Source organism: Zootoca vivipara, chromosome 6, assembly GCF_965207765.1.
Source record: "Zootoca vivipara chromosome 6, rZooViv2.hap1.1, whole genome shotgun sequence".
NCBI lineage: Eukaryota > Metazoa > Chordata > Lepidosauria > Squamata > Lacertidae > Zootoca > Zootoca vivipara.
Genome location: NC_142589.1, coordinates 6,933,437 through 6,950,079, shown reverse-complemented (window position 1 = coordinate 6,950,079; position 16,643 = coordinate 6,933,437). Strand labels below are relative to the sequence as shown.

General features: G+C 47.6%; 1 protein-coding gene across 10 annotated transcripts in view; it reads right to left on the bottom strand.

Moving 5' to 3' along the window:
• The window catches only part of CUX2 (cut like homeobox 2), a 233,176-nt gene that overhangs the window by 16,639 nt on the left and 199,894 nt on the right, over positions 1-16,643 (bottom strand). For 9 of the 10 annotated variants that reach the window (XM_088670899.1, XM_088670898.1, XM_060276354.2 and 6 more), the window contains 9 exons: positions 16,477-16,617; positions 14,623-14,814; positions 13,048-13,106; positions 10,593-10,641; positions 9,209-9,308; positions 8,181-8,828; positions 7,094-7,195; positions 3,713-4,494; positions 1,750-1,909 (listed from right to left, as the gene is read on the bottom strand). In XM_088670899.1, coding sequence (XP_088527025.1) covers positions 1,750-1,909; positions 3,713-4,494; positions 7,094-7,195; positions 8,181-8,828; positions 9,209-9,308; positions 10,593-10,641; positions 13,048-13,106; positions 14,623-14,814; positions 16,477-16,617 — 2,233 coding nt within the window. The remainder of the gene's footprint in view (positions 1-1,749; positions 1,910-3,712; positions 4,495-7,093; positions 7,196-8,180; positions 8,829-9,208; positions 9,309-10,592; positions 10,642-13,047; positions 13,107-14,622; positions 14,815-16,476; positions 16,618-16,643) is intronic. The other variant, XM_088670894.1, reaches the window with a different exon arrangement.

The window sequence follows — 16,643 nt, the reverse complement described above, 5'->3', positions numbered from 1 at the left end:
AATAATATATCTCAAAGCCTCAGGGAAAGAAACAGTGGTTTGATATCAGAGTAGCTTCCAAGTGCTGTGCAGAGTAAGGTGGGACCTTTTGTGGAATAAAGAAAAATCTACTAACAGGGAGTTGCCTAACAAGAAAAAGGTTACCTGCCATGTGAGATTTTTATCTGGAAAAACCAAACCAGACTCTTTTGTGGCAGTTTGGTGGGACTTGGTTCTGTATGCCAATGACGATCACCTAAATCAGTTCCTCATGGGACGTCTGGAAGCTCATAAGACTTCCTTACTGGACTTTCTGACTCCCTCCTTCACATTTTCAATCCTCTCATTCCTATTCAGTATTATATATATTTTCCAGATGAGTCAGTAGCCTCAGACATACGTACTTAATTCTCTGACCTCTGCCTGTCTGTTTCTCTTGTCTTATTTTGTAACGGTTTTCCTCTTTCATACTGCGTTGCAATACTGGAAAATCTTAATGTTTATTGAGAAATGTACAAAAATTACCTTAAAGATTATTGTAGTAGTAGAACGTCTGTAGCAACCTTCGAATAACTTCTGCGATACAATGGATATGTGTAGGAAAGTACAATTTTCTTGATAATTAACAACAATAACTGAGATAAGTAGTGCATTAAGTAAATGAACATTCAAAGAAATATGGAGTTGACGGGAAGTTGTCGAAGCCTTAAGAAGATGGTGACAAAGTGTAACAATTTTTTTATAATTTTGTGTTATCTATGAACAATTTTGTTTTTGATTCTATGTTACTTTCTTTTAAGTTCAATAAAGCATTTGAAAAAGAAAAAAAAGAAAACCTTAATAAAAATTGTGACCAAAAAAGAGAAAAGAGTGGCATTTCCACCTTTGCTCTGACGTGGCACATTGTAGTCAATGATCTCGAACAGCCATTGCTTTTCCTGAGGTTTTGAAGAGATATGTGTGTGTGTACTTACCTTCCAAGTCCCGGACTGCAGAATCCGGGACCGGCAGCCGTGTGACACCGGAAGTTGGGTTGATGTAACTTCCGGTGTCGCTCCGCCCATCTATGGGCACCAAAATGGCCGCCGACACCGGAAGCCGCGTCTATGCACTTCCGGACATGCGTAGATGCAACTTTTGAAGCCGGCCGCGCCCATTTCTGGTGCCCGTAGAAGGGCAAATCAGAAAGGAAAAAAATGGCCGCCGGCAGGAGAAAATAACGGAGAAAAACGGGAGACGAGGTGATACGGGGGACCACTGGGAAAAGGTAAGTAAAAACTGGGATTTCCCGGGGAAAACGGGGTACTTGGCAGCTATGGTGTGTATTCTATATTTAAGCTGTTCTTATTTTTGTCCGTAAGCTGCCTAGAGTCAGGGAAAATGGCGTGCTTTAAATTTTATACCGTAATAATGAGAAGAGGAATAGATTTTAGTGGTACCTCAGGTTAAGTACTTAATTGGTTCCAGGGTGCCATTCGCTCCCCGAAAAGTACTTAATCTGAATGGCGATAGCGCGCGTGCGCGAAGCGCCAATAGAGCGCTTCTGCGCGTGCGTGAACCGAGTAGATCGCTTCTGCACATGCGTGCAAGGCGGAACCCAGAAGCAAACACTTCCGGATCCACGGAGTACTTAAACTGAAAGTACTCAAACCGAAGCATACTTAAACCGAGGTATGACTGTATTTCCAGTGGGGGTTTGGCCTGCCTTGAGATCTGAACGCCAGGCTTTGCCCCGAGGATGGGGCTGCCCCATGATGGAGGCCCACCTACCGTGTGGTGGGTTGGCCTGCTGGCTCATGCCTTGGCCCAGCTGGTCCGTGAGCCACAGCTGCATCCGTATGAAGGGCTCCCGGCCTTTTTGGGTCAGCTTGCTCCAGGGCTTGGGCCTAGACAGCATGTCGCTCACGCTCCCTTGAGACAGACCCAGCACCTGAAACAGACAGGAGATGAGGAAGAGGAGGATAGAGGAGGCCTTGGCCCATGTCCAAGCCCCGCCATTAAAAACCACCACAGCAGACTCTTGCCAGGGAAAGCAGGCTCGGCCACCCCCCTCCACACAAAAAAACGGGATTTCATGAGGGGGTGAGGGCTCAGCTCAAACACTGAGGGAAATGGGGCAGGATGTGATTCTGACTGAGGGAAGGCTCACCTAAAGCTCCGAGAACGTGCTTGGGGCTGGAGCAGTGGTTCCCAACCTTTTTTTGGCTGTGCCTCACCTAAGCATCTCTAAAATCCTGATGCCTCCCCACCCCCACCCCCGTGACATATAATTCTTATTATTCAAAAGAGGAACTCCTATTCACGTGGAGGAAGCCTAAAAACATAGCTGCCAAGTTATCCCTTTTTTTAAGGGATTTTCCATTATGCTGAATAGGCTTCCTCGCGAGAAAAGGGAAAACTTGGCAGCTATGCCTAAAAAGGCCATTAACGTGGTCTAAACAAGCTTCCAAAGAACATGGCATCCATGAAAGAGAAAAATAAAAGAACGAAAGGACAGTTGAAGTACTGAGGAAGAAATCACTAAGAAATTGTTAAAATAAATAAATAATATGAAGTGTTATTAAAAAATAGCAAAAAAAAGTTTCAAAACAAAGAGAACTGAAATGCACAAATATATATATTAATTTTAATGGAAGCTTTTTCTGTGATTTATATATTGTATATGAGGCCCCTAGTACCTTAAGAAATGCAAGAAAATTCACTGTTAATAACTCATTCTTGAATTGCCCCCCTTAAAAATCAAATTGCTCCCCTGTGGGGCATGTGCCCCATGTTGGGAACATTGGGGCCACAAAATAAATGTAAAAAAAAAAGTATTTCATGTGGGGGCAAGGGCTCAGCTCAAACACTGAGGGAATTGGGAGATAATGTCATTATGACTCTGGAGAAGGCCACCAAATTCTTTTTAAAAAAAAGTTTATAAGGGAAGGTGGCTCTGCTAAAACTCTGAGGGAATCTGAGGCTGGTGATATACAGAGAAAACTGTATCAAAGATCATTTGTGAGGGAAAGAGTTGCAACCTGGGAAACTCATGGAGGCAGGGGATGGGCTAAGGCAGGTCTACACATCAAAGTAGAAGGGAAACAGCTAACTGAGAAGATAATCATGCCGTTGATATGATTATTTCATTTTGATTTCCTGTTCATTCGTAACAGGCACTTCCTGCCTCTTGCGTAGGGCACATGCAGAATAAACTTAAATCACTTATAAACCACTTCTGTTGTTTAGGCTTACGTCAAAGAACCTTGGGCACTGAGGGGGGTTATATCTCTCTGTTTAAAAGACTTCTACCCCCTTTACAGGACTACAACTTCCAAATTTTACAGGGTGGATTCAATTCAAATCAGCTCATGGATCGCTTCACACGGAAGAAGTCTGCAAGAAGTGGCTGCAAGGAGACCCTAATAAAAATAATAACCCATATAAACAAAACAAATATAAATTCCTGCTATGTGAAGCAGCTCTCCAAGCGCCAGGCTACATACATGCTGTGTGTCTGGCATTGCCTACTCTTGTTTTCCCACCCACAAAAATCGCCCAGCCGCATGAGGCAACCACCCCACTCTTGTAAGCATGAACACCAAAAATAAACGACCCAAACTCGGCCTATATAGCGCTGCCCAAATGCACAGGAGAATAAAAAGCATTCTACTTTGCACTCTCCTTTCACCCTCTCTTGAGCCAAGCATGGCCACAAGCCTCTTTACGGGCTGAATGTTTATCGCTGGGGTACCTTTTCCCCGAAGATGCGCTGGCAGATCCCGTTCTTGGCCAGCTTCTCCTTGACCTGCCGCGTCAGCTCCAAGGTGTCCACTTCCCTGTACATGTACAACTCATACTGCTCGGGCGTCAAGGGCGGGACGGTGGGTTTGAGAGTCCTTGGCACGTAGGATGGGTAGTAGGACAGGCGCCCGGCGCCCTGGGCTTCTGAGCCGGCCACTTCCGACTTGACCTCTATCACCCTGTGGGGCTCATCCTCAGAGGTCGCGAGGTCTTCCTCGTTCGGGACGGCATCGCTAGGCTCGCCCCGTTGCCATGCCCGCCCGTTGGCCATGCTGGAGTAGCTGGACGAGGAGGACAAGGAAGGCGAGATGGAGGTGTACGGACGGCTCAGCAAGCTCCTTTCGGAAGCCCAGTGTTGGTCAAAATAGGAGCCGGCGTCCCCGATTTCGGACTTGACCTTCCGGATGATGCTCTGCACAAAGGCCGCAGGGGAGAGCACGGTCAGGGGGTTCTGCATTGTGCTGCCACTGGCGTTTGGGCCCAGCATGCCCTCCTCCTGCTTGATGTAAGCCTGGACGATGTTCTGGCTGACCGTCGCCAGGGTTGAGCGCTCCACAGGGGGGGTGGCGACAGGCCTGCCGGCGCCCCCCGCTTCTATCTCGAGCAAGGCCTGCTGCTGGGCCTGCATCTCCCGGCGGGCCTGCTCCAGTATGCTCTTGATGGCATCTTCAGAGTTGCTGGCACAGGTGCCGTTGGCAATCACCTGGGGCACCGCAGAGCTCTTGGTGTCCCCTGAGGAAGGAAGGAGCACAGGTGAGGAGGGTAGAAAGAGGGAGGCCACTGGAGCTCAATGGAGACACCTTAAAGGACTTTTATACGGGGGTCCCTCCTCCCTAGCCCCTGGGCTACCTGATCAAATTTTAATGCAGGCATCCCAATAAAAGGCTGATCACAGCTTCAGTCATTAAAAAATAATAATATAATATAATATAATATAATATAATATAATATAATAATATAATATAATATTCAAATGCCATTAAATTTACCTTACTTTAATGTTGCATTTATTTCATTCTGTATGTAACATATATAGAATATATGGACAAACAGGCCAAACCCTACACCAAAGGATAAATAGACATAAATCTGACATCAGGAACCACAAGACAGAGAAACCAGTAGGAGAACACTTCAGTCTCCCAGGACATTCTATACAAGATCTCAAAGCAGCTGTTTTATTACAGAAAAATTTCAGGAACAGACTGGAAAGAGAAGATGCTGAATTGGAACTCATTACCAAGCTTAAAACCATGGAGCCACCTGGGATGAACAAAGACATTGGATTCTTATCTCATTATGCATGATCAAGCTTTCTTTAGCACCTCAGCCCTTGCTCCCCCCCCCGGACCAATTGCAGTCATTAACAGCCATCTACAGGTTTACCACTCCCATCAGCCCATCAGCCCATTCCCACCCCCACCCTCTGTATAAGGGACTGACTTCTGTTTCAAGTGTATCTGAGGAAGTGTGCATGCACACGAAAGCTCATACCAAAATAAAAACTTAGTTGGTCTTTAAGGTGCTACTGAAGGAATTTTTAATATATGGAATATGCAAACCATATTTTACAATTAAGTGGTGTATAAATTTTATGAAGTATGTTTTATGACATAAATGTACACACACACACAATCACACACACACACACACACAAGTGCCTGTAACACCATGCTTGAACTTTCCTCCCTTTTACTTAAGTAGGCCTGGGCCTGGTCGGTGCCTCCTGAAGAAAAGATTGCCTGGGAGCTCCCATACGCTTCTCCCCATTGTGCACTACTGCCTTGAGCAGTAGAAGGAAAGGGGAAATAACTGTGCAAATAAATAAAAAGTAGAAAGCTGCAACTTTGAAGCAATTAATTGATTAATAAATGGACAAAAGCTTTTAATCAACTAGAAAAGTGCTCCTGACATGGAACTGGCTGAGATGACTGGGAGAATTCGCGACCGGGGAGAAGAAGCGACAGAAGAAGATTGGAAAGATTTCAAAATTTATTTTAAAAAAATATGGTAAAATTGTATATTGAGATTAGATTTAGAAGTTTATAGAAACTGCGGGTTTGGGAATTATGTGAAGTAAATTGATGTATGAGAGACCTTAAATTATAAGGAGTTTTAAATAATGAATTGGAAATTGCTAAAGATAAAGGAGTAATGAACCACACATGGAGGGAACTCGAGGAAGTCCCCCCCCCCATACAATGTTAAAAGAAAAGGATTTTGCATTTGGATTTTTGTATTTGTCTTTTTAATGTTGTCTTATTGTGTTTATTGTTATTTTCATATTGTGTTGTTTTTTTCTGTTGTAAAATCAATAAAAATCATTATATAAAAAAATAGAAATGTGCTCCTGAATAATGGGGCAGATTTATTTATTTTGTAGAAAATCATTTTTTTTAAAGCTGCAGATGGCAAACACCTACTTAAAATATACATTCCCAGCCCTCCTCCGTCTCTCGCACACAAGGGAAAGGTGCTTATACTACGATGATGCAAATAGTATTCAGTAGCATTATATTGTATAATACAGGACTACAGGGGAGGAAAACCTTCCTGGATAGATACTGGATGCTGTCCCATTGCGGAGGGGTTGATTTGCAGCTCACTCTTCCTTCCAGCTGCCGGGCAAAAGACCCTCTTGAATTCTTGGACAAACTCTAAACCTGCAAAATATTAAGATGCCACCGAGGGCAACTTTGGTGGTTCCTCACAGTGAGAGATTTTACTTTCTTGGGCTCCATGATCACTGCAGATGGTGACAGCAGTCACGAAATTAAAAGACGCCTGCTTCTCGGGAGAAAAGCAATGACAAACCTAGACAGCATCTTAAAAAGCAGAGACATCACCTTGCCGACAAAGGTCCGTATAGTTCAAGCTATGGTTTTCCCAGTAGTGATGTATGGAAGTGAGAGCTGGACCATAAAGAAGGCTGATCGCCGAAGAATTGATGCTTTTGAATTATGGTGCTGGAGGAGACTCTTGAGAGTCCCATGGACTGCAAGAAGATCAAACCTATCCATTCTGAAGGAAATCCGCCCTGAGGGCTCACTGGAAGGACAGATCGTGAAGCTGAGGCTCCAATACTTTGGCCACCTCATGAGAAGAGAAGAATCCTTGGAAAAGACCCTGATGTTGGGAAAGATGGAGGGCACTAGGAGAAGGGGACGACAGAGGACAAGATGGTTGGACAGTGTTCTCAAAGCTACCAACATGAGTTTGACCAAACTGCGGGAGGCAGTGGAAGACAGGAGTGCCTGGCGTGCTATGGTCCATGGGGTCACGAAGAGTCGGACATGACTAAACGACTAAACAACAACAACACAGCCCTTACCTCCTTTCTGTGACTCAATCTCCTTCTTTGCTTGTTCTAGGATGTTCTTGATGGCATCATCAGAGCCAGTCTCTGGCGTCCTAATCCTCGGCGTGATGCTGCCTGATCAAAGAAGCACAACATTTGAGGCCTGCCACTTGCCTCGTGTTTTGTACCAGCTCAGCTCGTGTTAACGTCAGGGAAGTACTTACCGGTGCCAGTGCTCAGCTATTTTTAGGAGCTGGAAGGAAGGAAGGAAACGTCTCCTGCCATTAGTTGCTTGCCATGACGGGAAAGAGACCAGGAACCCAGCTGTTGGGCTCTGCCTTTGCGAGGCCATGGCTTGTGGGGGGGGGGGGAGGAGGAGGATGGATGGCAAGGGGCTGAAACAAGAGCAATGTGGACCAGCCCAGAAGGGGAACTGCCAAGAGGCAGTGGTACTCCACACCTGGATTAACAGATTCAACCTGTATAAATTTGCTTTGGCTTAAAACTACACTTTGGAAAAGGCACGCTATTATTGTTCTCAGATTGGACACAGAAATTTTGGCCCTCCCAGAAACACCATCACCCTTGACTATTGGGCTGATGGAATTTGGGAGTATAACGACACATGGAAGGGCAGAGTTGCCGCACCCCTGCCTCAAAGCCAAATTAAGCCATTCTGAGATAAAAGGGAAAATGTAATTGATCACAACATAAAAATAACCATTGGGGTGGAGAATGCATCTGTTCTGTGGGTCTGAAGGGACTTGTGGTCTCTTGTTGTGAATCGCAAAGCTGGCCCTACCATTAGGAAGAGTGAGGCACCTGCCTTAGGTGGTGGGGTTTGGGTGAGCGTGAAAGGGAAAGCAAAGTGTTTTCTAATCTATAATTGTACTTTCACTCCCAGGGAGAGACCCTGATGTGGCTTTCTGCCTCAGGCGCCAACCTGGCACTATGCGCCTTGACATGTGAAGAGCAGCACCATTTGTTCCTCTGCCTCAGGGGCCTGTTCCTCACAAGGCCTGGATAGTTATGCCAGAAGCGACCCTCCCTGCTTCCTCCAGGCCCAGAGAAACCCACGGAAACCGTGTCCACCTGCCAGTCCCCTGCCTAGCCTACTTACCTCTCTGGCGGACTTGGATCGTCCTCAGGGCCAAGACATTCTGCTCGTCGGAGAGGAACTGCTTCATCTTGATGAACGGCTCCTTCCCCTTGACCGTGAGCTTACGCCAAGGCTTTGGCCTGGCCAGGATCTCACTGACGGAGCCCTGAGAGAGGCCGAGGACATAATGCCCAAAGACCCGCTGGCCAATGTTGTGCTTGAGGAGCTGCTCCTTCACCTGGAAGGCAATTTCGGCCGTGTCCAGCTGCTCCTCATCGGCTGAACCCGAACTGCTGCCTTCCGACTGGTCACTGGGCGGGCTCGCCTCGCTGGCCGGGGTGGCTTGGCTGGGGTTGCCCGGCAACGCCGCTGCTTTGGCGGAGTAGAAAGCGGAAGGGAAGACTGCCATGCCACCAGCCTCGTTCTTGTACGCAGGAGGCCCCATCTGTTTCGGCAAGAGGGAGTCCAGTGGGATCCGCTCAGCAGGAAAAGGCGAGAGCGTGAAAGTCCTTGGTACCTCCTGAGCCATGGAGGGGCCCAGCAGCGGCTGGATGAGGGACGGGGAGGTTGAATCTTCCCGGAGCGGGTGCGAGAGGTGCTGAGGGGAAAGGTAGGATTGGCCTGTGCCCATGGAGTCCTTCACCGACTCATCCTCTGAGGGATCCTCCTCTAGAGACCAAAGAGGAAGGGAGAGATACACACACCAACTATAGCTTACTCTAAAGCAGGGGTGGAGAACCTATGCCTCCCCCCACAGATGTTGCTGGACTCACCATCCCTGACCACCAGCCAGGAGTTGGCGTCCAGCAACACTTGGAAGGCTGCTGGTCCCCCAGCTCAGCCTTAAAGGCCCCCAATGTCATTTGCTCCCAACCCTCCATGGCGCAATCTGCTTGTTAGGAGTTCTCTGTGGTGTTGCAACACTTAACCTCCTGCCTTGCACTGGGGTAGTGCATTCAAGGGCCCCTCTGCAAGCAAGACGTCCTCCACCCCATGAAAACTCATCAGGGAACCTCTGTAGAAATGCATTTTCATGCACCCCAACCTACCAGTACTGGGTACGAGGCCTGGTTTTTCCAAAAGGAACTTCTGCGACGGGTAGAAGGATTCCTTTCCCAGAAGCAAAACATCGCTGGGTTTTGATATGCTCTAAAAATAAATAAATAATTTGAATTGAATTGAGGGAGGTTAAGTTGGGGCAGGGAAGCAAGGCGTCAGGACTGGCAGGATGCTGATGAGTAAGGGGCAGGGGCTGAAGTCTGATTTGGGAGAGGGGAGCAGTGGGTTGTGGGGATCTGTGGGAATTAGAGGCAGAGGAAGCTTCAGAGCTGGTGGAAGAGGCAGGCCAGACCGGTGAAGGGCTGGGTGCTTCCCCCACCCTCGCCAGCACCACTGTCTCCCGGAACCAGGAGAGAATTGAAGCGGGAAGAGCAATGGCAGGTAACCACACAGCCATAGTCTCCAGGTTTATGTGCATAGGAAGGTACATAAATTGGTGTAGGGGGAGCAGTCCCCAATTGCTGCAACTGCTCAATAGGGTGCAGACCTGGGAATAGCTGCCTAGACACTAGACTGGTGTGCATAGGTACCCACAGGTATCCATAGCTGTATTATTATGATTATGATTATTATTAATATACCACCCTATACCCGCGGGTCTCAGGGCAGTTCACAGAATAACATCAAAATATAAAAACCCAAAATGCATACTCAAAATAAAAACAAGAACAAGAACGCAACCCCCCCCTCCAAAAAAACCCACATTTTAAAAGGGCATAGGATGCCAATCAAATCAACCAAAGGCCTGGTTAAAAAGGAACGTTTTTGCCTGGCGCCTAAAGGTGTATAATGAAGGCGCCAGGAGAACCTCCCTGGGGAGAGCATTCCACAGACGGGGAGCCACTGCAGAGAAGGCCCTGTTCTCGTGTTGCCACCCTCCGGACCTCTTGAGGAGGGCCTCAGAAGGTGATCTCAGGTAGGTTCATGTGGAAAGTGGCGGTCCTTGGGGTATTGTGGTCCTTTAAAGGCTTTATAGGTCAAAACCAGCACTTTGAATCACTGCAGAAGTGATTGTGTTATCTTTGTCAATAAAGGCTTAACTCTCTGCCGTGTGCATTCCTGTGGCTGGAAAGTGTCCTTGACTCTAGGGATGGAAAATGCTTCTCATGCGGTCAGAGAGTTTGCAAATGTTTGAGCGCTTCTTCCCACTGATTCATGCCATTACTGTATTTCCAGGACACTCTCAAACAACTACAAACTGGCTGGTCTTCCCCTTCCCCATTTGATCCTCACTGCAGCCCTGTGAGGTAGGTTAGGCTAAGAGCCAGTGACTGGGCCCCAAGCTGATATTCATAGCTGAGCAGGGAGATCTGAACCTTGGTCTCCCAAGTCCAGCATAACCACGACACCATGCTTCATGCAGTGTGCACTTGCCTGGGAAAGGCTGCAGTTAGAGGAGGCCAGCTTCATCGCTTTCAAAATGCTGCAAAATAAAAAGGGGGGTTGTATAAGTGATGGGTTTCCTGGACAGCTTGCAAGCGGATCTCAGGCTCCTGTTCCACAGTGCAAAGATTGGCTTCTAGGTCTTCCCCAACCTGGTGCTCTACAGATGTTTTGGACTACAGCCCAATCCAGCACATATAACAGCAAAGAGTGAGCTGTGGAGCTTGAAAACCCCAAGGCTCAAATCTCAAAAGGGCGGCATGTTTTGTGTTCAGCACAGGGAACCTATCAGCCCTCCATGCCCCCTGTCCATTGTTCATGCTGGCTAGGGGCGCAACAGGAGTCTATTTTATTTTTTTGTTAATCAAATGCGTTCATCAAAACCCCATAACAGCCTCCGCCCTCAAGCTTACAGTCTAAAAGTCCATGACATAATAGGAAAATGGATGGGGAGAGAGGAGGAAATAAAGAAACTCAGGTACAGAATTATTTTACGGGCCAGCTGCGGTGGAAAAGCTCAAGGAGAGGAGGTGCTAAAAGTTGCTGGTCTCACAGCAGCGCCTGCAGAGTGGCCCTGCTTCCCTCCCCTATCTCAGCAGAAGTGATGGCCAGTCACATCTGGAGGGCCACAAGCTCCCCCATCCTGGGTTCATGCAAACATCTGAACCAAGGCCATGGAATTTGGGGTACAGAGAGAGGCATCATTAGCAGGCCATTAGCAGCCTCAACACTAGATTCACAGTGACTCCTATGCACAGCACCCAGGTGAGAAAAGGGCTGCTTGCAAGGTCGAGCAGCTGCACAGATATACAGGCATAGGGATCCAGCTGGCGGGGCTGTGTGCCCCCTGCCTCTCCACCACCATGCTGCCCTCCAGGTAGGCGCTGCTGGTGTCAGGAGTGTGGAGCCACCCCCAAACACCACCTGCTGCTGTTTATGATACTCGCCTGGGGTGCGAGACAGTCTGTGTTCAGCTCTCAAACAATCTCAAGGACATCTCTTGCAAATTGCACCGCCTGCTTATTTATATCAACGCAGCAGTATGTTGTTGGTGGGTGCACAGAGGGAGAGAGAGAAAGTGCATGAAACAACCCCAGGTTTTCTTTTCCCCCCTTCCAATTATTTTTTTTAATAAAGATTTTTATTAATGTAAAATAGAAAAGTACAAAAGAAGCATAACTAAAGTTACAAAACATAGGAGCTGTACAGCCCACTCCCACCCCAACTTGCCCCTTTTGAGCTTGTCAGATGGCCAAACAGCAACTTCCTGATCCAAGGACTTTCTTAGGTAGATGCTGGCTGTAGAGATAACTTCTTTGGCCCACAAATAGAAGACACTACAGGATTTTAACCTCTTATTGTGGTACACAAAGATGTGGACTCTGGCTGTTTGCAGAGAAACCAACTCACAAATTATGGGTCTCTAAGGGTAAGGACAGGGACCCAGGTGGCGCTGTGGGTTAAACCACAGAGTCTAGGGCTTGCTGATCAGAAGGTCGGCGGTTCGAATCCCTGCAACAGGGTGAGCTCCCGTTGTTCGGTCCCAGCTCCTGCCCACCTAGCAGTTCGAAAGCACATCAAAGTGCAAGTAGATAAATAGGGACCGCTCCGGCGGGAAGGTAAACGGCGTTTCCGTGCGCTGCTCTGGTTCGCCAGAAGCAGCTTTGTCATGCTGGCCGCATGACCCGGAAGCTGTCTGCGGACAAACGCTGGCTCCCTTGGCCTATAGAGCGAGATGAGCGCCGCAACCCCAGAGTTGGACACGACTGGACCTGATGGTCAGGGGCCCCTTTACCTTTTTAAGGGTAAGGAAGACCTGGAGCATTTCTACGCTGTTTGGTAAGATTTCATTTCTTATGTGTCAAATTCAGGCATGCAAAACTCCTGCTCCCAACCAAAGCATGACATTTGGCTTTCGTGATGTATTTACAGCTGCTTTCATTTTCTACGTGATCTGCCTTCTTCTTTTTTTGGAAAATACACTCCTGTACTGCTCCTGTGTTTTGTAACTTTGATTATGCACTCCCTCTCTCCCTTCTGCTTCTGAATGCCGGAAAAAGCCTTATAAGCGATGAGAGCTGGGGCTGCGGAACCCGCAACCAGTCCTGCCATGACAAGGGCAGCCTACATCAAGAGGACACACTTCATGCTGTTGACATCCTTGCTTGGGGCTGTGTCTGCTTGCAACCTCCACCAATACGCTGCGGCACCCCAAAACTCTCAGGCTGGATGTGTCAAGTCATTGCCTGCTCTAGGGGACAGGGCTGAGAAAAGCTCAGTAACCCAACTGCCCCAGGACAAAACATCCAGGGGTGAAAAGAGCAGTGCCACAGAGCCCTGCAAAAGTGAAAGGAGAAAACTGCCTTATTGTGAATCTCATCTCCTGGTAGCCTGAGCATTTGACCCAACACAGCACCCAACGGAGGCCCAGAAACGGGGACCCTACCTCAGTTCCGTCTTGATTTCCTCATAATCGGACTGGGCTCGCAGCTTTTCTTCCAACTTCTAAAACAAAAAAATATATAAACGAAGGGTGTTTGCAGCCTAAAGCTAGCTTGGGTGATCCAGCCAGGGATTAGGCCGCTAGGCAGAGTGTGCCAGCCACCTCAAGCGGCAGAGACTCAGGGACTGGAGCGAGCAATGTTGAAATAACATCAAACTGCTAGTTTAGTTGGTTTCTGCACATGGAAGAGGGAGATGACGTCTCTTCCTTTGCCTCAGGCAGCACAATATCTTAGGCCAGTCTGAAGTCGAGCACATTATTAGCCATGCTCAAGACGTAATTTAGATCTTCACCCCCACAACCTTATCCTCAACTGAACTGGAGCTCAAATACCTCGATTTTCAAATGTAATCTGTTCCGAAAGACCGTTTGAGTTCTGAAATGTTCAAAAACCAAAAACTCAACAGCCGACAGCTAGGCTCCAGGATTTTGCATTCAGCGGAAGCCGCTGTGGCATGTTCGAAAACAGAAGCATCTACTTCCGGGTTCACGGTGTTCGTAAACTGAAATGTTCATCAATGGAGACGTTCGAAAACCGAGGTACCACTGTACGTGTAATGGTGCAGGCACACACTCAATCACACATACAAGTGTCTGTGCCCGTTTGCTCCACTCACCAACCCTCCCCCTATTCCCCCCACATGAACCCCCAAAACTTCCCCTTTGCACCCCATGCAACTACTAAGCTCGCTTTCCTTGGTCTCTGATTTTTTTCTGCATACAAATCCAGGGTTGTGATGCAGCAGGACAAATTCTCCCGTGATGGCTGTGCGATGACAGCCATACATTTTTATGTACGCATTATGTGAAATATATACATACACAGTGGTGCCTCGCTAGACGAATTAAATTCGTTCCATGGGTCTTTTCTTATAACGAAAAATTCGTCTAGCGAATCCCATAGGAATGCATTGAATTTTTTTTTATTTTTTTTTGCCCATAGGAACGCATTAATTGAATTTCAATGCATTCCTATGGGAAACCGCGATTCGCTAGACAAATTTTTCGTAAAACGAATTCGTCTAGCAAGGCAACCTCCGCTCGAAAAATCATTTTGTTAAGTGGAAATTTCGTTAAGCAGGGTATTTGTTAAGCGAGGCACCACTGTATATCTCGTTACGAACCTTGGGTTAGGTCCACTTGAATTCATACTCGGCGCATACCCATTGAAATCAGGGGACCTATGTTAGTCATGTGCACTAATTTCGACGGGTCTACTCTGAGTATATTATTGCTACCATTTGTTATATTTTCAGTCGCTTTTCTCATGCAAGCAACCCAAAGCGACTTATAGGAATAGTTTAAAAAAACTGTTTAATGGATACAGCTAATGATTCTAGATTAACTTCATCAATGAATAATGAGGTCAGATTCAAATAAGTGAACAAAACCCTTCTGATTCTTAAAAAAGGCAACCTTTATGCAGATGGGGTGAGTTGTGAAGGGTGGGGTGGGTCTCAATCAACAAGAGTCTATAGGGGAGGCCTTGAGCTCAATTCTCCCTTCTGCATCACGAACCTCTATTGCATCATTCTTGGCTGCCACCTGTCGCTCCAGGTCTGCAATCTGGTTGGCCGAAGACTCTTCGAGCTCCTGCAGGGAGTTTTGCAAATGCTGGATCTCCTTGAGAAGACGGAGGATCTCCCGGTCCTTGGAGGCCAGCGCTGCCTCCAGCCGGGGCCCTGGGCACAGGGAGTAATTCACTTTGTCCTGCAAAAGACGAGGAGGTTCACAGGGAAAACCCAAACCCCACGGAGCTCTTTAGTTTTTTTCTTTTCTTTTTTAAAAAAGCAACTTCTTGGTGGGTGCCCCCCACCAACAAAATTACAGCAGGATTTTTTTTTGGGGGGGGGAATTTGGAAGTCTCTCAAGGGCCGCATGCTAGCAGTGGGAAGTGATACACAAAAACTGTTTTGGGAGACAGGTGAGAGAGAGAGAGAGTGTGTGTTTGTATCTGCTATAGTTTTTGGAAAGCATTTGTCAGTCTGTCCTCTGTGGGTTCAAACATCTCTTGAGATATCATTGCCTAATTTGGCTGGAATAGCGAAAAAATATTGTCCGAATCTCAACATCAAACAAACCAAGATCATGGCCACTGGTCCCATCACCTCCTGGCAAATAGAAGGGGAAGAAATGGAGGCAGTGAGAGATTTTACTTTCTTGGGCTCCTTGATCACTGCAGATGGTGACAGCAGTCACGAAATTAAAAGACGCCTGCTTCTTGGGAGAAAAGCAATGACAAACCTAGACAGCATCTTAAAAAGCAGAGAGATCACCTTGCCGACAAAGGTCCGTATCATTAAAGCTATGGTTTTCCCAGTAGTGATGTATGGAAGTGAGAGCTGGACCATGAAGAAGGCTGATCGCTGAAGAATTCATGCTTTTGAATTATGGTGCTGGAGGAGACTCTAGAGACTCCCATGGACTGCAAGAAGATCAAACCTATCCATTCTGAAGGAAATCAGCCCTGAGTGCTCACTGGAAGGACAGATCCTGAAGCTGAGGCTCCAATACTTTGGCCACCTCATGAGAAGAGAAGAATCCTTGGAAAAGACCCTGATGTTGGGAAAGATTGAGGGCACTAGGAGAAGGGGACGACAGAGGACGAGATGGTTGGACAGTGTTCTCGAAGCTACGAACATGAGGTTGACCAAACTGCAGGAGGCAGTAGAAGACAGGAGTGCCTGGCGTGCTCTGGTCCATGGGGTCACGAAGAGTCGGACACGACTAAACGACTAAACAACAACAACAATTTGGCTGGATGGTCCCTGAGCTGAGGAGGCCAGTTCTCATCTACATTTGGAAGCCATTTTGAACAAAGATGGAGGACTGAAGCACCCCAAACTTTGGAGAGGGCCTCCGAAGTTCAGCCTCATTAAGCCAATGCAAATAGAGAGGCAAATTGGGGTCCTCATGGAGCCATTGCTGCTTGGAGGAGGGTCCTTGTGCTGGGGGGCTTCCACTGGTGATTGAAGTTCATTGGGCATGCTTTGTTGCCCTTTCAGGGGCAGGAGGCCAGTTTCCCGGAGGACTGACTAATCGAGAGGCTCTACACTTCCTGCCAACTGCAGGGGCCAATGTTGCATGCCTCTGGGGCCTGGGCACACAAAATCCCTACTCACTCACTAGGCAAAGCCCCAAGCCTTGTGCTGCTGATGTTGCTGGTTCAAGACTGCAAACTCTCAATTTGGAGAATCTCTCAAATATTTATCAAGGGATTTGGGGTAACAAAACTAGGTCAATTCACTTAGGCAAGTCTGTATCCCCCCCCCAAAAAAGTGGTCTTGGATTACAACTCCCATCATGCGCAGCCAGCATGATGGAAGTTGTAGTCCCAAACTTCAAAAGGGTGCAAGGTTGGGGAAGGCTGACCATAGGCCTCGTGACAGGTCTCCTCCTTGTCCTCACCCCGCTGGATCCTTGGGGAGAGCAGCAAGCCAGGTGAAGAGAGCTGTTTACAGATGCAAGCTGCTCCCGCAGGCTCTCCACCTCCCTCTGGGCAGCCTCGGCTCTCTGCAAGGAAAGAGAGGCGGCGGTTA